Here is a 24,737-nt window from a genome sequence, read left to right as displayed (position 1 = left end):
ACGAGGCTGCGGATAACCAAAAGCTTTCGGGCCACCGCCTCACAGGCACGTTGCGATAATACTCTGCTATGATTTACGGAACAAGTTCAGATGAAGTGACTTTGCATAAAACACCGTCGAAAATTGGCGTGATCACTGTTACGCTGCTGTATAGACTCTAAGTAGATCAAAAATCGTCTTGAGTTTCGATTCGACGACCTTTTGGATTCATGGACATTGGTAATCGATGGTATAAAAGAACGCAGGGTGAAGGGAGCCCTTATCGGGTTTGGGGAAATAGATTGGCGGAATTGCGTTATTGTATGATGGGTCGTTTACCTACCTATCTACCTACCTTACCTTTTATATATCTTGCGTTCCTGTTTGCGCCGAGGCCTCCTTCTCTTCTGACTCACATCCTCCGTAAGTTGGACTCAAGTCACAAGGAAGCAGCCAGATAATTGATGAAAAGGGAAAATAAAAACATTTTTCCTTAATTTATTTTTTTTTATTTGAATAAAAATTTAAGTAGAATAATATCCATGTGAGAAAGACGGGATTTGCAATCATTTCGCTTTCGAAAAATCTATACTTGACCACTGGTAGGGAAATTTGCAATGTGGCATAAGGCTTGAGTGCTCTGAATCTTTAATGAATCGAGTCCCGAGTTTGAAGAGAAACGCCGATCTTGCGCTGCACAAAAGAGAAATGGAACAATGGTTTGATGCACGGTTGGCGAAGTGGCTCCTTTGTCTAAGCATTCATCAGACAGGAAAGGAATGACGATGCGAAGACCGGCTTGCATCCTGTACAGCAAGGCGAAAAACGAGCAAAGAGTTGTTCCAGGATGACTGCAGATTCTCCAGAGGAATGCATAGAAATGGAGCTTGATTCTGTGGGACAGATTTTTGTCGTTATCTCACCAAAACTGCACACCGAACATTTCCAGTGAGACATTTGGAGTGGTTGGTGGTAAGGCGGTGATGAATTGTCGCCAAGAAAAGTATGGGATGCCTGGCGAATAACGGTGAACCTGGGGGCAAAGGAAAGAGACTATCGGAGTAGGACAGCCAGCTGCAGCATGTAAAGGAGGGACCGGAGCAGCTGGAGAGTTTGGCAGGAGGATTCTTTTGAGAGCGAATTAGCCCACTCATCGCCTTCTCACTCACATAAGACAATGGCTATTGTGGATGAACAATCATCGGTCCCGATTTATTCGCTCCACAGTTCTCTCCGCATCCTCCCTTGTGTGTATGTGGGTGTGTGTGGTGACGCAAGGAAGCCACTGGGCCATTAAACTTTGGTTTAGGTGGTGATAGCGTGTGGCTGTTATAGCCTTAAAGTGGGGCGACAGTCCGCCTAACAATTACGGGCCCGACGGGGGAGCCCTGGCAGGCTGATTAATTAGGTATGTATTTGTCCGCCCGGCCCTAGTTATGTATCGGTCAATCACGAGAATCATGGAGAAACTTTCAAACCTAACATTATAAGTTCAGTCAATGTATAAACTTGACCATGATCTGTTTTCATAAAGTATCGTATTGGTGGTACTAGATAGAGATCTGCAGAAAAGGCGGAAGAGCAGAGGGAGCCGAAAAACCTGCTGCAATCATAATTGATCGATACGAAGAGAAAAGCAATGCAAGTCCACGCTGCATGGTAAGAGATCAAGCAAAGACACCATTGTTTGGAACCGCGGTACAATACTGCAAAGAGTGTAGGGTGCGGGACGGCCGGGAGAAAATGGCTGACGACGGACAGCAACAATTGACGCTGGCACTGGTGCAGCCTCTGCTCACTCGCTTGGACAGTGCGGTCCCTTCCAGCTAGAGCAAACAGACCATGTCATGTCATGCATAGCGTCCACTTTCTTCTGCCAGACAAGTCCCCCTGTTTTGACCTGTAACGGACGCAGGCAAAGAATAGGCAACAGCGCCTCAATCTCGAGGCAATGCATAACAGATCATTTTATGAGTCTTCAAATTAGTTATGAAGCATCGAACATGGGGAGCCACTGACATCCACCCCCCTCGATGATACCGAAGACTGGAACATGAGAATCTTCCTTCCGCTGCCTCCCAGCTCACTTGTATTTTTGCATCAGCGGAAAGTTCTTCTATTTGCCTTAAATGTTAATAGAGTTGGATTCTTCTGCTTTCCTCCAAAGAGCAACACAGATTCTTGAAAGTAGAAGTTTCTTGAACCTGGGACGCTGTATAGAAATGGGCCAGTCTTTTTTGACATCGTCACAATCTAGCTCCATATAATCGAGCGTGTGGCCTGGACAGTGGAGGCGATATCGGCAACCATCAGTCGTCACCGGCCCTCGGATATCGATCTTGGGTGTGGTCGCGGGCCCAGATGTGGGGCGAACAGCGCGAGTCTGGATGAGATCTCAAAAGCAAGAAGATGGACCAAAGGTCTGTGGCACACAAATCCCAATAAGGAGACCACGTACTGTGTAGGGTCCAGCGTGGCAACGTTTTCTCCGTCCAAGTATACATGCCCAATCAGCGTGAGCGGTAATCCTCAGCAGGGTATTTGACACCGGCGCCAGTCGGCCGAGGTCAAAGGCACGGCAAAAAGTAGCATTGACCTTGCATTGTGCCGTGCAACCCGAGTGATGTTGAATGGAATCCACTGTACTGTAGAGATTCTTTCCAGCCCGCCTACGTTGCTGCAGTGACCAGGTATCTTGTATCGGAAACACGAAGAGGCCATGGAGATTATCAAAGCCACCAATGGCTGAGAAGTGAAAGTTTTGGGGCTTTCCGGGCACGGAATGACTTCTTGCGTGCTATAGATCTCACCCGTTGTCCATTGGTCGCCTGGTTCTCTGAGATAATGATATGTCAAGGCAACAAGTCTTATGCCACTATACCATCTTGACATAACGCTATAGCAGGAGTCACTCGTTCAAGGAGAGCCATGATGCATGCATCATTGGACAATGCTCTCCTTTTCCCGCGAGATGACATGGACAGTCATGTGTTTCCGGGGAACTCCGGCCGGAACGTTGGAATGTGTATGAACTGCAGATTGTCAGAAGAAAAGCGAGCCGCCATTTCCACACATTTGCAAAGTGGTTTACAGCTTTCAAGGCATGGTGATGAGAGAGTCAATATTAAATAGATACTGGCACTAACGTGCAACAGAAGAAGCAATTCTAGCGTACAGTACAAGATGAGTTGTAAGCCTAGAAAAAGAGAAAATGGTGAAATGGAAAAAAAGAGAGGAATATTTGAAAAATACGGAAAACCACCACGCTGTGATAGACAAAAGAAATTTGGAAAGTCACTTGTCCGCCATTAAAATCCCGACAAGTGAAATTGAAAAAGAGAAATAAAAGAGAAAGATTTCGAACCAAATTGCAAGAGTTTCGTCATTTGCTCGTCGCCCTTTATCATGCACGAGGGAATACAGCCCTTCATTCAGCTCTTTGTCCCCACATATGTCCCTTTTTAAACATTGCCACATCATCATTACAATTCGTCACGAAGTCTTTGCGTGGCTTCTGCGGCGGCACTACTCACTTGGCTAGCTATGGATTCCACATTCTCTTGAATGGAATCAGCAGCCTCGCCCGCCCCTTCGCCAACGTTCCCAACGAACTCCGTGAGCCGAACTCTGGCACTCTCTACTGCTACACTGAGTCTGCTCTGCGCGCTCTCAAGGGCTCCCTGTTCTGGCCCATAGACAGCCGAGGTAATCTTCGCTTGCGCAGCCGAATAAGCACTGCTCATGAGAGATGAGGCAGATGATAGATTGTCGGCAGCAGCCGCGGTTGCAGAAGAATAGGTGTCATCGACGGCGTGAGTCAAAGACTCCACTGTGCCTGTTGGCGTTCCGTAGATTGCGACAGAGATGGCACTTTGCGCAGACACAGCGGCATCGGATATTTGACTCTGCGCCGCCTCAACATATCCAGGCTGTGTGCCATAGATGGCATCGCTGGCTTTCGACTGCACCGAGCTGTATGCACTAGCTGCCGCGGAAGTCGCCCTCTCGTAGTTGCCTGTGCTGCTTCCGTAGATTTGAATGCTGGCAGCTTCTACAGCTGCATTGACTTGCTCATTGGCTGATGCAAGAATTGCTTCCAGAGCTGGTGGCGGCGTAAACAAAGGCGCAACGAGCGAGGAAGCAGAAGAATAAGCATTTGCCGCGTACTCGGATGCAGAAGAGGCTAGTTCCGGGTAGCCAGTAGAGTAGGCAGAGTTGAGTCGATTCATAACACTTTCTGTAAAGTCGGGCTCTCTTCCTACAATAAGATCGGAAACTAGAGCAGATACCACGTCATACTGGGACACAGCAATGCCAGTAGCTTGAGCAGCATAATCTGCTGCCTGAGAGCGCACTGATTCGGCGAATGGCGTGGGAGAGCCATAAATTTGTTCACTTGCTTTGGAGATAATAGCTTCCCAGTTCTGAGACGCTTGGGATGCCACTGACTCGGCCCATGGGGTAGGGCTTCCAAATAACTGTGAACTGGCGGCCGATGCGGCAAGATGAGCTTGGTTTGAGATATCCGCAGCAAGCGATTCCGCAGCTCCGGTAGGCTTTCCGTAGATCGCTGTACTGGCGGCATGCGAGGCCGAGGAGAGCGAAGCTGATGCAGCCGAAACGGCTGAGTCGTATTGTGACGAAGCAGCATTCAAGATACTCTGAGCTGGCGTATCGCTGGTCCGCCCAGCCATTGATGAAGCGGAGGAAACGGCTTGATCTAGATGCTTCGATGCATATGCGACGGCGTTATTATATTGGTCGCGAGCAGCGGAGAGCAAACTCTCATAGCCTGGAAGAGCCGTAGAGTAAACTGCATCGCTTGCAGCGTTATAGATACTTTGGTGATAGGGCAAAGGTGTCCCATACAGAGCGCTGGACGCGGCATTGACAAATTCAGAGTATTGATCGTGAGCCATGCCGATACCCTCGTAATATCGGCGACGCGCTTCGCTTGCGATCAGCTGAGGGGTAGGAGTAGGCTGCGCACCGAATGCAGCCTTTGCACTGGAGTATTGTGCCGAAGCGCTGCTGAGGCCTTCTGCGAGCCTAGAAGAGGCGAGAGAAGAAACCGATTCAAATGCATTGGGGGGAGCACCGAAGAGTGCATTAGATGCTGCAGCAGTAGCCGATGAATATCTCGAGCTAGCTTCCTCCACCACGTCTGAATATTTCTTATCGGCCACAGACAGCAGCGATTCATGTGCAGGCTGAGAAGAGCCGGTAATTCCAGCTTTGGCATGTTCATATTGCGACGACGCCGCATCTAATGCCTCTGATAACTTGGCCGATGCCGCCGACACCACGGCTTCTTGAGGGCTTACGGTTGTTCCATAAATGCCGCTAGAGGCTGCGCCCAAGCCGGCCTGTAGTCTACTGCTAGCTTTCGTGACAGCCCCCGAATAGGCAGCTTCTATAGAAGAGAACATCTGGTCATGGACAGGTTGTGGTTTTCCAGAGATTTGAGCGGATGCAATAGACTTGGCGCGAGAATAGTGATCTTGCGCAGCATTGATGGCGTCAGCATACCGAGAGCTTGCTTCAGCCACAAGCGACTGAGCAAGCGGAGTGGGCGTTCCATAAATCGCAGACGACGCACTAGATAAAATGTCAGTAACTGCAAAATGCTGTAAATATTACGAGAACTTCTTTAAGAACGTACGCTGAAACAGCCGCATTATATCGATCAGCCACCGCACTGGTCGCGCTCTCCAAAGGTCCCTGCGAAGTACCATAGAGAGCAATCGACGCTGCTTCAAGGGCCCTGGAGTATTGTTCGCTGGCGAGAGACGTGACACTTTCGACAGCCCCTTGGGTGCTTGATGGTTTGAGCAAAGCTTCACTGACTGCCTTTGTCACGTCAGAATATCTGGCTCCAGCTTGGCTGACAATGCTTTCCAGCTTTTCTGAATAGCTGGCCGCATCAGAATCATCTACGACAATGTCGTCATATACGATCTCACGAGCTTCGACAAACTGAGCCATGGCGCCGCCGAATACTTTTCTAGAGGGTTTCGACTCCAGTGGAGTTGCGGCAGAGCTTGCCTTTTCTGTGAGACTTTCGTACGAGTTCTCGACGGTAGAGGTTGCCGCAGAAAGCGATTCAGTGAGAGATGATTCTGCTAGCGTAAAGTCGTCAGATATCTCTGAGACAATTGATGAGGCCGGAGATGACGCGGCGTCGACCACTGTCTTCATGATTGACTCGACAACTTCCAGAGGAGTTTCAGTAAGTTCTTCGGAAGAAGAGACACCGAGAGCCTCGGGAACCTTCGAAGAAGCCACTGAAGCAATACTATCCGTAAGCGGCTGGCTTGAACCGAAGAACGCATCCGATGCATCTTCAGACACCTCTTGTGCAGCGCCACTGATCGAGCTTACAACGTTGGAGTGGGACGAAGCTTCCTCTGACTCTTCAGAGGATTGAAGTGGTGAATGGGAAAGAATACCCTCGCCGGCATCTTTTATTTTTTCGAGAATCTCTTGCCCCGCTTGCACCGCAGCTGCCGGAATATCACGCTTTGTCTCAAAGTCATCGCTGAGATCCCGAGCTCGGATTTTGAATTTGCTGACCTCCTTGAGTCTGGCGAGCTCCTGCGCTGCTTCTTCGGCAGTGGCCATACCCCTCTCTTCAGCGTCAGCTGCGGCGTCCTTGGCACGAAGGAAATCTTCATGTTGCAATGCAACGGTTTTGACATTGGCACGCCATTCTTCAAATGTCTTCTTGAGAGCGTGATAGTTGGACCAGTCCTCGTAGGTCACGCCCTCCATCCAAGCCCATCTCAGGCCAATTTCCTGAAGACCAAGATCCCTGATGTTATCAATGACTTCCAAGGTCGAATTTGAGGCTGCCGTGATAAGAGATTCCGTCTCCTCATCATAGGTGCGTTTCCACGAGCGAAGTGCTTGGGCTTTTCCCTTGATACTCAATCCCGCAGCCCGAGTAGCAGCCAAAAGTTCGTCGTCTGCTTTTTTGTATTCATCCTCCTCTGGAGTTTCGGGAAGAGACTTGATAATCGAGCTGACCTTCTTCTTGAGACCTTGAAGTTCCGATTTAGAGACTTCTTCAAGCTGAATGATCAAAGATTCGCCCACCCCTTGGACCTGGCTGTTGACCTGGCGGTCCGCGATGTGGCCGATGCGTCGATTAAGGTCTTCAGTACCTTTATCGGCCGCCTTGGCAAACTTTTCACGCCAGTTTCTAAGATCGGCTGCAACCTTGTCGCGGACCAAAGCTTCTTCGGAGTCATCAGGAGTGGACGAGGGTGCAAGAGTCGATGAGGTCACGGTACTGCTGCTGGCGCTGGTGCCGTTTGTACTGGCAGGTTGAGTAGAAAGAGAGGCAGAGGTGACTGATTCATTCACTTCCGTTGCGGAGCTGGAGGCAAGGGAAGATGCCGACGATATGGATGGGATCGAGGTCGCCGCCGGGGGGGTTTGGGTACTATCGTCAGACCATCAGCACTCATTGAAGTCTGTCATGAATAATCTAGCTGGGGTAAAAGCAAAATGGAAAATGGGAGATAAAACAAGGAATACGGCTCAGCATGTAGATACTCTGCTATGATTCGAATGACGAGGTAGCCGTACTACAGCTTCATGTGCACAATAGCAGTCGCAAAAGAGCCTTCCACATGCTACACAGATGTCTCAAGTAAAAAGAAACGGGTCAAATTGATCTAAACACGAGCAAATGAAGGCAACACTCCATCTATCGCCTGAGATACAAAGCAAGTAGTGTCTCTCACCTATCAACTTCCTGGACCGCCTCTTTCAAGGCTTTTGCGTCCTTGTATCTACCAAGTCGTTCGCCGATTCGAAGCAACTGAGGCTCAACACTTTCGCCATAGAGAATCTTCAGCTTGGGCCAAAGGTTCTTGTTCAAAAACTCCGCGAGAGATGCCAGTCCCGAGCGAGTATAGGGAACAGCGGTATTGACTGTGAAGTCGTAGCTCAATTCATATCCTTGCTTGAGATGCGGTTGAACGGCATTATATGACGGGAGAACGTGCGTCTGGTAGATTTGGAGGACCTTGCCGCGAGAAGCCAGGTAATACGGGGAGGCGGCATTGTACGCCTTGTCGACATGCGGACCAAGGGAAGCGTCATATTGCTTCTTCGCCTCAGCTCTAGCAGCGTCTACCTTTGGAGAGATAGTTCTTTCCCATTCCTGGAGCCCATAGTCTTGCAATTTCTTTACATGCGGAGCACCGTGCGTGGCGTAAGTGTTTTTGCTGAAACCCACGACTGGTGAGACCACGTCCTTTTCAATGCGGTCAAAGTAAGGACGAACTCCAGCAACATAGGGCGCCGCGTAGGTATCGTAGTATGGTGTCACGTAAGGCGTGAGACTAGCACGTGTGCTCAAGAAAGGCTTGCAAATCTTGGGAGATTCGGCGGTGAGGTCATCAAGTGACGAAGGGCACCGGAAAAGGGCCGTGAGTATGGCATACCATACAATAAGTCTAAGCTTGTTGTTAGCTTAGACGGATCTCTTCTCTGCGCGTCTGCTCCTCCCTCGACATGAGAGAGCTCAGAGAGTTTAGTGGTTTCAATAATCCGTACTCACCGAAGTGCAACACTCGACACCGTTCCCGAGAAACTCTTCTTCCCAGCAGAGCTAGAATACGTCGGGGCAGTCGTGAAGGCTCCATTTGACGCCCGTTGCTTCGCTTGGGCAGGACGTCCGTTTGTACTTGCGCCCATGGTGGAGGGGCCTCGATGGAGGGAACCGCGATTGGCGGTGAAAGCACCAAATGAAAACCAAAGAAGATTGATACGGTAGGAGAGACTTCAAGGCTCGACAAAGCAAAAAATCAAATGAGGTTAATAGGATAGTTTCGGGAGCCAAGGAAGCGCCCCTTGAGGAGACAGGAAAGATGTAATGGGATTGAATTCAAAAAAATTAAGAAATGGAAGTTAACTTTAGTGACGAGGAAGAGCACGAGAGTAGATTACTTGTTGATGGGAAACTAGCTCCGCGATTGGCTGAACCCAGTTTGTTCCCTACTCGTAGTTATGAAACCAGCTTTAACGACAAGCGAAAGGCAGCAAGCTCTTTGGCTCGAGCTTTCCATTGTTCCCTCTCTTTTCGCGACTCACGTCATGGCTGACCAAGGAACGTGCAACACTCAAAACAGGCTAAACACAAAAAAGTACCCCCAAGCCTCAACCGAGGTTTCCAATTGTTGGCATCAACCTACCGGTGGAGCGGTGTGCGGCTGCGCTGCGGATGCGAAGCGAACCGTTCAATTAAAGAGCATGTTGTGGGATCGATCCATCTCGATCGACATAAATACATGGAACCAAGAGCAACGATAAGAGCAATAATTAATTCCTTTCATTCATGTAGGCATTATATATTAGCAGATATCATAATAGGGCACCCATAAAGAATATGATACCACCTAACCCTGCAGAACAAGGACGGATGCTTTGCATCGTTCTTAGCGCGATAACTGATAAATAACAAACCCTTTGACGTCATGATCTCCAATTGCATGGGCAAGCAACGGCGCCAGTTCCTGGTTCGCTCCTCAGCATAACTACCTAGCTCAGGCAAAACGACTTACTACGCTCCGTACGTAGAGGAATAAGAATTTATTGGACCATTATTTGCCAATGTGAACGTTAGTATGGGAAATTGGCGGACTAGGCCCGGCTACTATATCACAACGTACGATCACATGCTTAACAAAAAGAATTAATACGTCAATGCACCAAAGTGGATATTTTTTTAACGATATGAAGTATGCTTCGAAGTTTTCTAAGTGAGATCATCTAATAAAGAAAAAAAAATTCGAACTACATAAAAGTTCAGATATCATCGCTGGCGTATTTTTGATTCTAACTTTTCCTTTAAAAATTCGGCATATATTGGGGGGTGAATTACATGCTGTTATCGAAACTCATCAGCTTTGGTTTCGACGGGGAAATATTAGAGGGACACTGTTTGACTTACCGCTCAACAGGGTCCAAACCCAACAGCCGCATTCCGTTATTGAGAACCTGTCTGGCAGTCTCGTAAAGAGCCATACGGGCCACCTTGACTTCAGGCTCACTGCCGACAACCTTGAGTACATCGTATGATGAGCTCAGCATGTGAGTCATCTTGAACAGATAGGTGAGCACAGTGACAGGCTCAAGAGTCTTGAGCGTATTCTGGAACACGTCGGGCCACTGTGCGAGCGAGCGAATAAGATCAATGGCGTGGGACTCCTTGAGGAGGGAGAAGTCAGCGGTAGCCAACGCCTCGCGAGGAACGTCGGCCTTGCGGGTGATACTGCAAAGACGGGCGTGCGCATATTGGAGGTATGGGCCTGTATCGCCCTCGAAGGATGTCATCCGCTCCAGCGAGAATTCGTAGTTGTTAATTCTGGAATGATTGAATACGTTAGTCACGATATTGGTAACAGAGGAGACAACAATAGCCAATTGGCATCACAAAAGGCGTACCTCTTCGCGCTCATATCCTGGACCATGACAGAGGAAATGGCAAGAATATCAGCAGTAGCCTCAGGGTTCTCAACCTGCTGGTACTTGGTCTCGTTCGTCTTCATGACCTCGTGCATTTTCTCGCCAACATCGCGGAGAATGTCATCCAAGAACTTCACTGTTCCCTTTCTAGTACTCATGCCCAACACCATACCAAAGTTGATATGCTGGCACTTGTCAGAAATGTGCTTGTTTCCCATGAGCTCTTCAATCTTGAAGAGTTGAGCCAAATGCAGGTCTTGCTGCGATGCAACGACATAGATCATCTTGTCAAAGTTGTATGTCTCGTGACGTTCCACGGCAGCACCAATATCTCTCGTCAAGTACAAGCTCGTACCGTCCTTCTTCCGCACGAGGGCCTTGCCCAGCTTCTTCGAATGAGGAGTGAGATCGACAATAACCGCTCCATCCGAAACCTTCGATACGCCCCTTTCCTCCAGGAGCTTCGCCGCTTTGTTCATGCTCTCTTCTTTTATCTGAGACTCGCCGGAGTACACATCGTAGTGAATGTTCAGACGGCTATAGGTCTTCTTGTAACGGTCAATGCTGAGATCGCGGAACTTCTGCCACACAGCGAGTGCATCCTTGTCACCTCCCTCCATGCGCTTGAAGTATTTCCGTGCCTGCTCGTCAATGCTCTCATCAAGAAGGCGCTCCAGCTCCTTCTCTTTCTGGGAAACGTCCTCGCCCTTTGCCTTTCCGTCCTCGATCTCCTTCTTCAGGGGGTCCGTCTTCTCTTTCTCGGCGCGGGAGACATCGTTGATCTTAACGTAGACATCGAAAAGGTGGCCGATGGGGTTCTGGAGGAGCTTCTGCTCGTCACCGAAGCGCTCATAGCCCACTGCAAGCACACCATATTGCTTTCCCCAATCACCAAGATAGTTCATTCGGACAACATCCCATCCGGCGCCTTGGTAAAGGTTGGAGAGGAATCCTCCAATGATGGTACTTCGAAGATGGCCAGCGTGGAAGGGCTTTGCAATGTTGGGCGAGGAAAACTCTACGACAATCTTCTTGCGACCTTTTGAAGCGTCGGCTGCATCGCGCAAACCGTTGAAGGGATTCAAACCATACGATTCTTGGTTCTTGAGAATAGACGGCAGAACAATCTTGGTTAAAGAGGCGGGTTTGAAAAAGAATTGAAGGAAAGTGCCATTCACAAGCGGCTTCTCAACGAGCGGAGACTCGGGAAACTATAATCACAGCTATTAGCAAAACCAGCTGGAAGCACAGAAGAAAGAACAGTATTGATCGGGTGACACAGTTTCTAAGATGAGCAGAGGGAAAACCATCTTATAGACTAGATGCAAGAGTCGCTCTCATATACGTTCGAAAATTCCAAGGGAGACATACCTTATCACCCAGTTCAGCCGCAAGCTCATTGGGCTTCTTTCCCTTGACTCTGAGAGCCGGCACAGGCAGAATCAGGTCACCTTTGTCCAAAGTTTGGGTCCATTGTAGTGCGGGATAGATAATCTTGGCGTCGACTCCTGAAATAGGCGCAAGAATCTCGGTCAAGTGAGCACGGTAGATGTCAATAGGATTGATGTTTGGGTGCGCATTCGGAAATTGGGGCACATCGGAAATCCCCACAGATTTGAGCGTTGCGGCGAGCTCGTCCATTGACTGGGTATGCGTGTGCTCCAAGGAAGCCATGGTTGAATATTGCCGGGAAATTCTTCTGATGTAATATCGGTTTGCCAGTGAACAGGAAGTTATTGTCGCTGCTTGTGTCTGCAGCCGAAAGGAGGGCAATAATTTCGAGTATCCAGAAGGTACCAGAGACCGGTTTGTTTGTCCCAGTGAAGCGTGTAAAAGAGGACCAGTAATGCGCTGAATGAGCGACCGACAATGTCCGCGCATAAACTTCGTTAGAAAATACTGGACGCACAACGAGGGGCAGTTTCTTTTGTAAAGGGCCGGTGGGGTGTGGAGAGTTTGTCCGTTTTGACGAGTCATCAAAATCCGTCCGCCTCGCGCGTACCTTTTTTTGCCCAAAATTTGAGTCAAAAATTCTCCGGCAACCCAGTAGAACCCAATATGCGGAATCCCTGCGCTAAACCAGAATGAACGACTCGGACCTGAGTTTACGAATCAAGGACAAAACAGACATCGTCAACTCGTCCGTTTTCACACAACGTTTGAAGCTCCGAAGCTATTATGTATCTCTATTGCTAATCTAGGAAGTACAAGCTTCTTGATGAAGAGAGAAACAGAAGCCTTGAAAACAAAATAGAAGAAAACATAAAGCAAAGAAAAAAGAAAAAGCAAAGGCAAAGTACCCTGGTGGCTATGTCAAACGCCCACCGCGATCGACATTCGAAAACCATATCGAAGCGATTGTGTAATAAAACATTGGTACTGTAATGTCATGCATCTAAAGAAACTCCTTCAAGCCTTGGCTCAATACTGGACCTTATGCTGGGGCGCCGATGTCCATCCGTAGAGCTTTGTTGGAGACGTGAAGCGTTCCAAGCGTCAATCAAGTTTGCAAATGGGTTGCGGCCTCTAGAAACAACACGACGCCCATCACTTGCCTCGGGTGGGGCTTGCGCCGCGAGAGCCGAAATATTGACAGGTGGTTGGGGTATCTCATGGTTAGGGATTTCCGGCAACCCAGGATGGGTATCCAGTTGCTCTGCGGAATGGCCTGTTCCGAGTCTGCGTCGCAAGGAGAGAGAACGATGCCCAGCAGGAGCGTTCCTTGCTATGTGGTGCTCCATGACCGAGTGTAGTAGAGCTTCTGTAGTCCCTTTTGCGCGCTCCTTCGTGTGAATGATTGCGTCCTTTGTTTCTCTGGCGCGTGCTTTGGTATGAGCAAATTTCCTTTTGGCAAGTGTTCTAACCCTCCTTTTCGCTATACGCTTCACCGTGGACGGTCGTCTAATTCGTTCCCAATCGTAATGGTGTTCTAATATTGGAGGCTCGGCTTCAATTGCGATTTTCCCCCATCTTCCTACAAGGGGAGCCTGCTTTTGGGCAGTAGGTGTAGGAAATCCTTGTGGTGGACGGCGCAAAACCCATGCTGCAGTGTCAATATCTCCCTCTCTTGGTTCCTCTGTTTCGCTACCAAATTGAGGTCGTGTAGTTAGTTGCTCGTCACCGGTCATCATCCTCCGAAACTTGTTGACAGATACACGCCACGAGTCAATATTTGGCATGAGAATTCTCCTTCTCACGGGGACCTTAAAATTGACCGAAGACAAGCTCTCGTAGGAGTTGGTCAACTGAAGTTTCCTTCTCTCGGTCACTCTGGATACCGCATTCACGTTAGTTCCTGCGAATGCTGAGTGACGTTTCTTCTGAAAACCTTCTGCTGGATTATCTTCTGGTCCCCGAAATCCTGCAGAGAGCTCATACGCAAGCCATTTCAGCCTGCGATCCACTTGCGCGAGAAAGTCTCTCTCCGTTGAACAGAGACCGAGTTTGATCTGCTCTTCACTCGATAGGAGAGGTGTATATGATGAAGGATGTCGAGGGAAAATTCTTGGGAGAGAGGTGAACAACGTCCGATCCGGTCTCCGGGTTGCTCGCAAAATAGATGAGGAAGTCGCATCGGGCAATGGCGTTATATGTGTAAAGGAGCACTTGCTAGGACGATGCATAGAGTGCATTATGCTTTTCGCAGCCCCTGAGGCCTGTCGACGATCGCTTCTTGATTTGTCTCCGGTACCTGGCATTCTCAAAGCTTCATTCTCATCAAGAACTTCACTAGCCCCTACTGCTTGCAATCTATCCCGCTTCCACCATTGTTTATGAAGCTTGGCCTCCCCACCTTCTTGGTGGGTTGGTGAGGTTGGCTCTGCATCCTCAACGATCCGCCATCCCATCGCAGGGCTTGACCTTCTCGCTGCGATTCCGGTCAAATCATCGTCTCCAGAAGTAAAAGGATTAACTAGCATTGGCGAGGCCCAAATCTCTAGCCTTCGAGTCAGGTTATCTGCAAATTCCTGCTCATATCCAGGGCCTCGTGGACCATCGATATATTCTGGCGTGCGTGCTTCAGGCCCTCCAGGCCTTGATGCTGAGATACGGCTGAGAATCCGAAGATCCAACGGCGTCAACGTGTCTTCGGAATTCTTTGGTGGTGGCGGTGCACCTGGTGGCCTAGGCTCTTGGGACTGGTACTGGACTTCATGACCAGTCCGGCTTCGCTCTTCCGGAGCACTTCCGATTGTCAATTTCGAGGCACTGAGAAGTGGGGCAGAGTTCGACCTGCCAGAGCGAGGTTGGCTGTTCAAGTCAACCTGCTGACGATTCTTTTGTGAGGGAGATGGCCGCTCCGGATTGGTATTTCGTCGAAATTGTCTGCTCATCCGCTGGAGCTTTGCAGCTGTAAGGGTAAGACTTTCTTGTGGGGAAGACATTCGTTCTCTCGTCTTAGGCGGGCTCAATCGAAGCTCTGCATTGCTGTTGGCGAGCTTAATAGCTGGTATACTAACCTTTCTTCTCCGTGCAGCATTTATCTCATAGTCGTTTCTTGCACCGCGCAGCCAAACTCCAGAGCTTCTGGCCTGGGTATTCGAGGCAGGTAAGCCAGAAAGTATTGCCGGTCCGCTAACTGGCTTATGCCGTGCCATAGCCATGTGTGCCTTTTCCGGATCTTCTTCCAAGTATTGATACCATCCAATCCACCAAAGAAGTCTCCGAGTCCAATGCTCCTTATGTCGGGGTCCTTCAGGAATAACGTGTGGGAGCTCAGCATCCCAAAATATTTTATGAAGATCGGCCAAGCTCATTTTTGGATAAATCCAATTGAGCAATCGTCGTCTTGGTCTGACCCTGACATCTGAGGCGTCGATTTTAGCTTTCTCAACCCACCCGTGCCAAGTTCGGATGTACTGTTTTCGGCGGTAGGGAACACCTCCAAGCACACCAACTCCACTTGCGATTCGTAAACGCCAAAAGCCCCAATTTCGTACACAAACGAACACAGCGAATACCAGCAAGGGACTGATGATGACTAAAACTGAGATCAGTCCGAATCGGCTGTAGAACTGACTCAAGTTCTTCCGATCATGGAGACTTATATGTGCCGCAGAGCTCGAAACCGGCAGCGCTTCCCGCACCGAGAAATGGTTCAGGCGCATTTTCGGGTGACTTGTCGGTGCCGGGGGACGAATGCCGTGAAAATTAGATGATCCTAGGGAGTTCGATGGCCCGAGAATGAAGTTGCGCATCCTTCAGTCTTTCTGCTCCTTTATGGCATACCCAGATTCCAAAGATAATCAATGCTGCCATAGCCAGGGAGATCCCCGATATAAGCAAAATCTCCCCGCCCTTCATGGATATGGTGTTGGAACTCTAGACCCTGGTGAAGTATCTTTGATAAGCAACGTGCAAGTAGCAACTCTGATAGACCCTATGTGATGGAAGGGTGTAGAGCTATAATTTTGCCAAAGAGTAGCTGGTTTTAGGACCAAATGAATTGATTCGAGAGTTGCAGAAGCAAACAACAAGCAAGGTACCTAAGATAGAGCAATAACTCTCCATTAAACGCGACTATAAACATTCTTGAAGGCCAAGGAAGGCAACCGCGCCAGTGCATGCCTCCTTCCTTGGATGGAAGCTGGACAAAGCACAACAAACAAGTCCGCGTAAGCGGAGAATATTCCCAACGTGAGTGAATGATACAAAACACTGAAAAACAACGAGGAAACTCATACTTCCATTAGAAATAGAATTTCTTTAAACTATAAAGCTACCCGAGCAAAAACATTTATATTTTGAGGAAAGAGCGCCGGACTTTTCTCGCAGAGACAAGAAGGAGAGACTTCGGGATAGAATGCATTGCCATATCCATCTCGACCATCTGGTAAAAGACCGAAATGTGACTTGTGAATGTAGCAAATCTCTGAAATCTCGCCGGATAGCTTGGGAAAATGGCCCAGCCAAGTAAAGCCAATAAGAATCAACGAAGAAAATCACTGGGTAAAGCGCTACGAAGCAAAGTGACTCAAGCAAAAGAGAAAAATGCATGTTAGCTAAGGTACGGCCCCATAATTCAACGAGACACGTTTTCACCGTGGTCTGAGTGGCATCCTCGTAAGAGTAGGGATGTGAGGCGCTTATGCAGATATTGCATGAACCACTGCTAAACTATGGGTAATCCTCGGGGGTTAAATGGGATCGTCGATGTAGAGAATCATTAGTGTGATCTAAGGTCGAGGCAACAAGACCTGCCTTGTTGCCTCGCGCCACAAGCGCCGCCTCGGCCCGCCCGGCGGTCCGTGTACTGTGGGGTTGTACATCCCCTCCAACTCCAAACGAGCTCGAAGAAGGTGTGACCGATCATTATGCAGGCAATCTTACTCCAAACCGTCCTCTAGCACATGCACGAGATTAATTTGATCTCCGTTCCAGTATCGCTTGTTGGAATCTCCGCTCTCTAGATCGCAATCAATGGATCGTCCGGTTCGTGAGGTCTCGGTTGATAAGGCCAAATTTGGATGCTCAATGTTTCTCTCTCACAACCAACCAATTATTTTTTGTTTTTGCGACCAACCTCAATCCCTGTAATATAGCAAAGAACAACGGCAATGTCGATCTCGCTGCCGCCTCTGATGAATTGCGGCATTATTGGCCAAATAGAAATGGTCTTGGATTAAGAAAGTTTTTCTAATCCCTGTAGAGCTTTAATGAAGTATGGTGTGAGGATAAATGTTACAATTGGGGGAAAGAATGCAATTTATCAGGTAGCCCCTGGTTCTAGGAAGGCACATCGAATGATTTAGCTGAGGCAAACGGTTTAACCGTGCCTAGCAATTTGCGCCGCTCTGATTGAACCACGTCATATACAGGTTCGACCCGCAAAGGCATTGCCTCCAGCGAGTTGATTGGACACTAGACAAGCTGATCAGGCTTCCACGACCGCCTCGCGCAACTCCGTTGGCCAGCAGAGATAGTCAGACCATGCCGCATGGTCACCGGAGAGCCAAGATGGAATTCCTCATATATATCCAATGCTCATGATCAATTGCCTAAACCATTCTTGGAGCGAGGCCAATCACTGGGATGACTTGTTTTTGACAAGGATCTAAATGCTGGATAGATCGACACATGACTGTGCTGCTAGGCTTGAGTGGGGCACTGTAACGTTGTCATGAAAGGTCGTTGGTTATGGAGCTAAATAAGTACACTAGAAGATGTAGAATGAGAAAGCGGAGGAGGAGCAATATTCGCCGAGGATAGAGTATCCGCAAGACCGGCCCCCAAGCCTGATAGATCACCCATGCTAGGTTCTTGCAGGCGTGTTGTGAGCGTCGAAACGCTGTCTCTCCATCGCTGGGGCCGGACCGGAATTTTTGGTTGGTCCATGACTGGTATTACCTCAAAATCATGCGGCCAAGTCGAAGTCTTCACGTTTTCTTCCCAGCGTCTCATAACGTTCCGAGACCACTGTGTTTCCTCTGAGGAGTCATCATCCTCGATATTCGCAGCATGACGAGCTCGTTGAGGAGATGTATGGGCTAGAGTATCAAGAACCCACGTGTTGATGTCCTCTAATTTTCTGAGCGGGCTTCTTGAATCTGATTGAGTGTCGATCACTGGGGCCGAAGTATTATTTTCGATAGCAACGAAAGTCTCTTTTGACGGATCATACTCAAATGTCTTGCTCCCAGAATCTTTGTCCAATCCGCTGCCTCTGCGTGTATTTTCACTATCGAATCTAGGGCCCAATAAGACATATTGGTCTATGCCAATCTGCCTCAACCGATTAACTTCCATGGCAATATGCGCAGCTTCAGGGTTGTCAATAAGAGGAAGCGGGTGTCCTTGTTCGATGGCAGTTTGCCACAGTCGAGAAAGTTCCATTTCCACCTTTTGCAGTTCATCGAGACTTTGTGAATAGAGTTTTGGGAAATTTTTAAGAAAGTCAACGTCAGCCTCATATAACGGGATCTCTCGGGAAAGGCGAAACCGTTGTTTCTCCAAACAGTCTTCACGCTCACCCACAAGTTCGAGAATTTCCTCCCTGGCCATCTCCGCTCGCCCAAGTTCTGCCATGTATTCCTCAGCCAGAGGGTGAGAATTTAAAAAGGGCTGCAATGCTCTTTCCTCTTCGTCGGTCCATGACGCCATCGACGACGACTCTACATATGTTCCTCCTTGGTGATCCTCGGGCTTCCCATATCGGTCATAATATTTGAGCTCTGCTTCCTCAAGTTCATATTCAGCTATGATGAGCTTCTCTTCTTCTTGATTATAATCGTCTTGCAAATCGCCTAAGGTGTTCCTCGCAGCTTCAACTTCGTCATAAAGATTTGAAAGAGCCTTCGCGTCATGATGACCACGCTGCTTGCAAAGACGTCGCATTGCGGTCATAAACCTTGCCTCGGCAATTCCAGCAATGTTGCGATGAGTCTGAAGGCCGGCCCTGCTTTCCCTGACTTTTGATCTTAAGTTGGCGGTTTCTTTCCGTATTTCGCGAATCTTCTCGCGCGCTTTGGAACAAAAATCGTGGGCCTTCTTGACGTCAATGTCATGGGTATTGTGCTCTTGAGCTGTAGTGAAGGACTGACTGCTCTCGGAGCAAATTGAATTCCTCTCGATGTAGTTTAAAGCTTGATTCGGTCGCTCGGAAGCTGTCATGACAATATTTTGTTTGCCGGAGTACATATTTGTATTTTGGTATAGTCATCATCGATAGCAAAGTGAAGCCTCATTGAACTAGGAAGGATCGCCAACCTTTTCAGCTTCTTCAGTGGATAGAAGTTTCGAGGGCCGCCCAAGCAAAGAAATGTCGGTGAATGCTAATAGCAGTCCGAGAATTGGAGCAACGCCCCTTCATTACTTTTTGGAGCGACAAATTCAAGCTCCGATAGCATGCTGAGGTTGGGCTTTGCTAAAATTGGCCAGCTGGCAAAACAGTTGAAGACGGGGTTTGAAGCAAGGAAGATTTGGGCGCCTACCCCAGTCAGCTCAGTTTGCTCCCGCTGGCAAAAATAATACCCTTTGATCCGTCATGCATATGCTCTCGTCTCTCTGCCTGAAAAGAGCCCCCCACGTCAGGTATCACATGCCCGATTCTGCTGATTTATGGCTAATGCATAAACATGGGTATTGCAGAATCAAGCCGCGTCTTCCAGCCTAAGAGGAATGCCACATTCCCTGAACCAATCGCCAATGCATTTTAGCGACGAGGGGCCGTTGGAGCTGTTTACCGCCTGTGGCCTATGGAGATAGATTTCAATAGCCCCAAGCTGAGGTCCTCGGGGCCCCAGTATGAGCGTGCTACAAGGAATATCTGGTGGTATAAGTTAATCATGCTTCCCTGGGGTTCGCGTTGGCAAATGATCCAAAAGATGCCATGGCAGACCAAAAGCTTTTGAACAGGTCAATGGAGAAAACTGGGCAATCTTCTGCTGTCCCAAATCATCCTGTCGGAGGTGAGAGATTGAGGGAAATTCCCTCTTGGTGCTCCTAACCAAATTGGACGGAACCATTTTCCCTTTAGTGGGTTATTGAGGGGATTCTCCGCTAACATCTCCCGCATTTCCATCTATAACACGGGTCTCCCGCCAGTTACAAGCAACTATAAGCTAACTGTACTAGCGGTAACGCCGGCGATTCCCGCCGGGCAACAGGGAGGCGCTTTCCCATATGTTCACAATCCGTACCAAGTCAATAGCAGCGGGTCCGTACAGGCTTTCTAAAATACTTCACTATTTTCACTGTATCCAAATTATTTGTTCAGTTTTAATCTTTGTATTGCTACTTTATACAACAACCCCCACCCTCCCCCACGACTTTTTGCTCCGCTGCAGGCGCACCACAGGCACTGGTGTATTGCCTCAAATCGCCAAAGCAGCGAAACGATTCCGAAATCACAATTGTGTAGAAGAGTTATTGTTGACGGGGAAATCTTCCGATAGGTATACGCCTCGATCCTCGCAAGTACAGTCCTCCTTTACACAATCTGCGTATGCGCCAGGATACCCGAGTCAAAGCACTCCGGGAGCGTGGCAGCAGTATGGACAGAGCAACTCGAACGAGCGAAACACATACGGTATGTACTATAGCCCTTTTCGGGGTGGAGATTGGTTCGGTGTTGACCTTCCCGAATAAATCTGGCAAACGGTGCTTACTTCTTCCCTCCAGGGCCACGCAATGTCCCACATGATTCGCAAAGAGGAATTGGTCGTGGAGGAAGTCATTCAAGTCCGTTCCCAGTGATTTAGTTCAAGCTGCATTTTTTTTTCTAAAGCATCCTGAAGATGTCACCTCCATGCCATGGTCTCAGCCTGAGGGAGGCAGGTTCGGAAGCTCAGCCTATGGTTATGATAACCAGGGAACCATGCCGTCTTCCTCGAGGCCACAACAAGTTATCCCTGCCATAGGTATTTCGCGCTGTCGACGGAGCACATCCGATTTGATTACGAACAACATAGGAAAGTCTCGCCCTCCGTCCATTATCATTATCAAACCGGGTCTGGCACTCCCAACCATTCAACACCTTTCCTGAGCAGGCCTAATAATTTAGAACGAAATACGTCAAACCATGAAGCTTGTGAGTATAGCTTTTCATTCCGCAGTACCGACTTTCAAGCAAAGAAAACGCAACATGCTTGGCATGAAAATATATATATAAAGATTATATCATTGAGAAGAGAATACAAGAGAAGAACATGCTCCTGAGAACATTCGATGAAACGTTTATAGTTTTGTGCCAAACAAGACACTGACGAATCACTCTTGCAGCCGAGATACCTCGAAACGTCATTAGGCAGTTGGACTCAGGTGCGTTGAGCCGATACTAATATTGCATTCTAATCCGAAATCCTGACATGAGCGTAATTCAAGATTACAAACTACAGCCCAGATCTTTTTTCAGGGTAGGTCGTGTGTTCATAACACCTTGGAGTGAAACAGCAGGCGAGAATACGCCAGACGACGCGTCGTATTTTACGTATGGGAGTCTCGGACAAGGAGTAATCCAAAAGGTTCGACGTTTCATAATTGTTCAACAAAACCCTGAAGCAACACATTGCGTCTGTGTGTAAGCATTCCGCTGTTCTAGCTCCAGTGACTGTGCTAAGCATTTCAAATAGTCCCATATGCACTTATGGCAAACGGGGAGCCACGAAACCCGGGCTCAATCAATCAGCTCATGCCATTGTATATGAGGGCGCTAAACCCCCTAAAAAAGAGGCGGGGGAAGAAAATATGACAAAAGACCCTATAAGGATTCGCGCCTCCCCCGGCGTAACTCTTCATCGACGTTCGCGAGTGAATTTTGGAAAGCCTCAATCGGTTGAGCTGAATTGCCTAGTGATGAACTTGGGACAGGTCCATGAAGAGTCTCAATCTATTTTCCAAACCTACTATGAGAATTCCCGCTAGTGTCCCGGCTTATGCCCGTTAGATCATACAATGGTATGAATTTCGGGCATGTTCTGTCGATCTATAACAGTCTGTCCAGATTCTCATTGGACAAAATATTACTTCTCTTCAGCCGACAATCCACCTTTCGTTTACGACATATTTTCTTTTTGGCTTTATTTGAATGAAAAGGGAAGGAAGAGCAGCGGCTCAAAGCAAAATGGCCTGGGTATCTTCTCAATGTATTGTTATAGCGAATTATTCTTCAACACTCCTCTCAACCAATCACGGTCTTATACAATATAAATTGATGGTGCTCCTTGCCAATAGCGGTGACAATGACGCAGAATGTGCGGGAAGAAAAATGTGACGCCAAGAATATCGGTGTCTGAGAATTATATATTAAAGTGATGACAGTTTGATAACGAGAGATGTATATGGCAAGAAGATGATTCTCAAGGCGGACGATATGGTCATTTCGGCAAATACAACATCTATACATGGTTCGCTTTCGGCCGCTTGAAGGGGTGGGCCTCGGTGTTCCTGCAGCAATAGGTGAGTCTATATCCAATCTATCCGAGGAAAAGCCATTCTGAAATGCAATGCTCCAGTATTTGAAAACAGGACTGCAGGGAACTTACAGTACATAGTCATCCAGACTGATGAGGTTCGGTTCACTGAAAATCAGGTAAAAATATTTGAGAGTTTCAGCAAACCAGAAACTCTCCATACGATCCATCTTTGGCGAATCTGCTCTCGTCACATCGTGGATGCCAGCATTAGCAAAGTGCGTCTTTGTGGCATCCTCAATGGCGGTGAACATGCGCCATGCGATTTCTTGAAGCGACTTGTCGCCAGTGATTCGATAGAGAATGAAAACCGATTCGATCGCCTCGGGCCTGAAAATGTGCAAGAACCTTATCAGCCCAAAAAGTCTGCTTTCAAGAGCCGGCAACAATGATAGCATACCTTAATTTATAAGTCCTGTCCTCAATCTTAGTAAAGCCCGGAGAAAGCCTCTCAGCAACTGTGAGACGATTTACTCCTTCTCGCGTGATATCCCCACTATATTTCTGCGATTTCAGCACCTCATTGTGCCATTTCTCTATATCCCATTCACATGGATCATCTGCTTCGCAGTGTACCATATGAAAGACTTCGGGCATAAGGCCAGATGGCTGACTGTGATAGGCCCAGGTACAGCCTTCGACAAGCTTCCGAGCCGTGGGTAAGTCTTGAGGTCTGTCAAATAATTGCGCTCCTACTGCAACCATGCCGCCTGCAAAACAAGACAGATGCTGGCCTCGAGGGTCAATGTTGAGAGTTCCCTTCTTGTTGTACCAGACATCGCCTGAGAAGAGAATATCTGCTCCTGTCGGAGTCATTGGTTTAAAGAATAGGTATTTTTTCATGGCATCTACGGCGTTTTCATAGAGCTTCCGGTACTGATTCGTCACTCCGCCGAGAAGCATATGTTCCTATATGGCGAATATCTGGTCAATCGATACTCAATTGGGAGCCAGTTGGAGATAACAATATGCCACACCTTTGGAAAATACTCATAAAGTGAGTCCACCATACCACCGATGGTATAAATGCCAGGTAAATTAAAGGTGAGATTCTCCGCATTTACAATGACAGGCCACAGTCCCGGAAGCTGTGTCTTGTCCTGGCTCTTCTCAAGCTCATTTGAAATCCTTTGAACTGCATCAAAGTATTTTGGATCTCCAGTCAATTGCGATAAGCGAGTAAATTCCAGCGTCAGAGAACCAATTTCAGCTATTAGCATCGCACTGGGGGCGACTTGCTTCGTCCCCCAGGCATAGCTTTGTCAAGGGGTTGTTTATCAGCAAATGATACATTGAAGCGTCATACAGCAATTCCCGACCTACCTCTGCCAGTCCCATCGCGATATAGGCATGCGGTTTGGTGTGTCGAAAGCTCGATACAAGAAATCTCCGAGCTCCTTGGCCTTGTCCAGGAGCACCGGATATTGACCATCACTCACGTCGTACGCTCCCAACATGCCACCGATATACCTGATAGTGGTCTCAAACACATTCAAAGTAGGCTGAGTTGTGGTCGTGAAATTGATCCCTGAGACTACGTGTACCGCTTCCTCGAATTCCTCGTGGCGGTCCATGATCCAAAGGGTATCCAGTGCGTCCACAAGTGTCGCAGCCCATCCGCCGAATGGGTTTCGGTATTCTCCTGTTATAGGTCCGACTTCATCACTCTTCCAAGCATATTTCTTGTACCCATGCCATCCCCGATCAAACGTATTGCGTACTACCCTTCGGCGGTCGAGATTCTTGCCATTTTGCTTCGACTCGGAGTCACCGCCGAAGTTGTATTGGATTTGAGGGAGTTGACTGGGTGCCTCAGATGGTAGCTTCAGAAATTCGGAAACGGGATAGTCTTCACCATGGGCGATGGTAACGCGGATTGAGCTTGTCGCTCCACCTTCGTTCATTAATCGGCGCGCGGTATTGTCGGCATTGCGAAAGACGAAGAAGATAACCAGCGAAATCAGCGCTGCTGGTGCCAGCCAAAGCCGGCGCACATAAAACATGATATAACAATTCCTAAACAATCCAAAGATCCAGGAGCTTCAAGACTCCGGTAACTTGTTCAGCCAATCGTCTCTGCTTCCCACAGAGAGATGGTTCGGGGTAAGAGAGGGGTATTCGAAAGGTGCAGTCTATGTACGCATGCCTCTTGAATGAAACTGCCAGATGATCTCGGCAGCGACTTGATGGAAATCTGGCTCGATTTGAGATGTCAAAAAGAGGGTCCGCACACCACTTGCCAGGACATTTCGTAATAATTGGCTTTTGAGAGCACCGATCGCTCCTACAATAACATGATTACGTTCGCCCGAAGACCCCTTGGGCGCACCAAGCCAACCTAGTGACAACCTAAAATTGCAACTCCGGGGATGT

At 48.4% G+C, this 24,737-nt stretch overlaps 6 protein-coding genes across 6 annotated transcripts; 1 reads left to right on the top strand and 5 right to left on the bottom strand.

The window, feature by feature from the left end:
- Positions 1-3,118: 3,118 nt before the first annotated feature.
- L228DRAFT_248447 (hypothetical protein) lies at positions 3,119-8,930 on the bottom strand. Its single transcript, XM_018332850.1, has 4 exons — positions 8,549-8,930; positions 7,728-8,444; positions 5,642-7,423; positions 3,119-5,577 (listed from the first exon to the last, which is right to left on the bottom strand). Exons 1-4 carry the CDS (start codon positions 8,683-8,685, stop codon positions 3,462-3,464), a joined length of 4,752 nt encoding a protein of 1,583 aa, XP_018187274.1. The 5' UTR covers positions 8,686-8,930; the 3' UTR covers positions 3,119-3,461.
- A 1,006-nt stretch (positions 8,931-9,936) lies between these two features.
- L228DRAFT_211889 (arginyl-tRNA synthetase) lies at positions 9,937-12,096 on the bottom strand (the record flags this gene model as incomplete). The annotated part of the gene is made up of 3 exons (XM_018329914.1): positions 9,937-10,354; positions 10,435-11,666; positions 11,827-12,096. The coding sequence occupies 3 exons, from the start codon at positions 12,094-12,096 to the stop codon at positions 9,937-9,939; spliced, it is 1,920 nt and encodes a 639-aa protein (XP_018187273.1).
- A 746-nt stretch (positions 12,097-12,842) lies between these two features.
- On the bottom strand, positions 12,843-15,653 carry L228DRAFT_283849 (hypothetical protein; the record flags this gene model as incomplete). The annotated part of the gene is made up of 1 exon (XM_018336154.1): positions 12,843-15,653. One exon carries the CDS (start codon positions 15,651-15,653, stop codon positions 12,843-12,845), a length of 2,811 nt encoding a protein of 936 aa, XP_018187272.1.
- Positions 15,654-17,598: 1,945 nt separating this feature from the next.
- L228DRAFT_239666 (hypothetical protein) lies at positions 17,599-19,092 on the bottom strand (the record flags this gene model as incomplete). The annotated part of the gene is made up of 1 exon (XM_018331167.1): positions 17,599-19,092. One exon carries the CDS (start codon positions 19,090-19,092, stop codon positions 17,599-17,601), a length of 1,494 nt encoding a protein of 497 aa, XP_018187271.1.
- An 813-nt stretch (positions 19,093-19,905) lies between these two features.
- L228DRAFT_158416 (hypothetical protein) lies at positions 19,906-21,944 on the top strand. The gene is made up of 7 exons (XM_018329372.1): positions 19,906-20,482; positions 20,575-20,634; positions 20,691-20,813; positions 20,870-20,983; positions 21,175-21,213; positions 21,277-21,472; positions 21,525-21,944. Exons 1-7 carry the CDS (start codon positions 20,077-20,079, stop codon positions 21,814-21,816), a joined length of 1,230 nt encoding a protein of 409 aa, XP_018187270.1. The 5' UTR covers positions 19,906-20,076; the 3' UTR covers positions 21,817-21,944.
- A 345-nt stretch (positions 21,945-22,289) lies between these two features.
- Positions 22,290-24,367, bottom strand: L228DRAFT_269171 (glycoside hydrolase family 47 protein; the record flags this gene model as incomplete). Its single annotated transcript, XM_018335242.1, has 5 exons — positions 22,290-22,338; positions 22,437-22,694; positions 22,765-23,273; positions 23,342-23,621; positions 23,688-24,367. The coding sequence occupies 5 exons, from the start codon at positions 24,365-24,367 to the stop codon at positions 22,290-22,292; spliced, it is 1,776 nt and encodes a 591-aa protein (XP_018187269.1).
- Between the last annotated feature and the right edge of the window lie 370 nt (positions 24,368-24,737).

This window comes from Xylona heveae (assembly GCF_001619985.1).
Source record: "Xylona heveae TC161 unplaced genomic scaffold L228scaffold_7, whole genome shotgun sequence".
NCBI classification, from domain to species: Eukaryota; Fungi; Ascomycota; class Xylonomycetes; order Xylonales; family Xylonaceae; genus Xylona; species Xylona heveae.
The sequence above is the reverse complement of the archived record's forward strand: the minus strand, read 5'-3'. Positions and strand labels throughout refer to the sequence as shown.

What these genes read in the sequence shown, in the direction of transcription:
- L228DRAFT_248447 (XM_018332850.1), bottom strand. Translation starts at nt 8,685, where the DNA reads ATGGGCGCAAGTACAAACGGACGTCCTGCCCAAGCGAAGCAACGGGCG. An exon ending in GTGTCGAGTGTTGCACTTCG is followed by an intron (nt 8,445 to 8,548) that starts GTGAGTACGGAT and finishes CAACAAGCTTAG; the next exon opens with ACTTATTGTATGGTATGCCA. An exon ending in GCGGTCCAGGAAGTTGATAG is followed by an intron (nt 7,424 to 7,727) that starts GTGAGAGACACT and finishes GTCTGACGATAG; the next exon opens with TACCCAAACCCCCCCGGCGG.
- L228DRAFT_158416 (XM_018329372.1), top strand. Translation starts at nt 20,077, where the DNA reads ATGTTCACAATCCGTACCAAGTCAATAGCAGCGGGTCCGTACAGGCTT. An exon ending in ACAAGTTATCCCTGCCATAG is followed by an intron (nt 20,814 to 20,869) that starts GTATTTCGCGCT and finishes AACATAGGAAAG; the next exon opens with TCTCGCCCTCCGTCCATTAT. An exon ending in GCAACACATTGCGTCTGTGT is followed by an intron (nt 21,473 to 21,524) that starts GTAAGCATTCCG and finishes CATTTCAAATAG; the next exon opens with TCCCATATGCACTTATGGCA.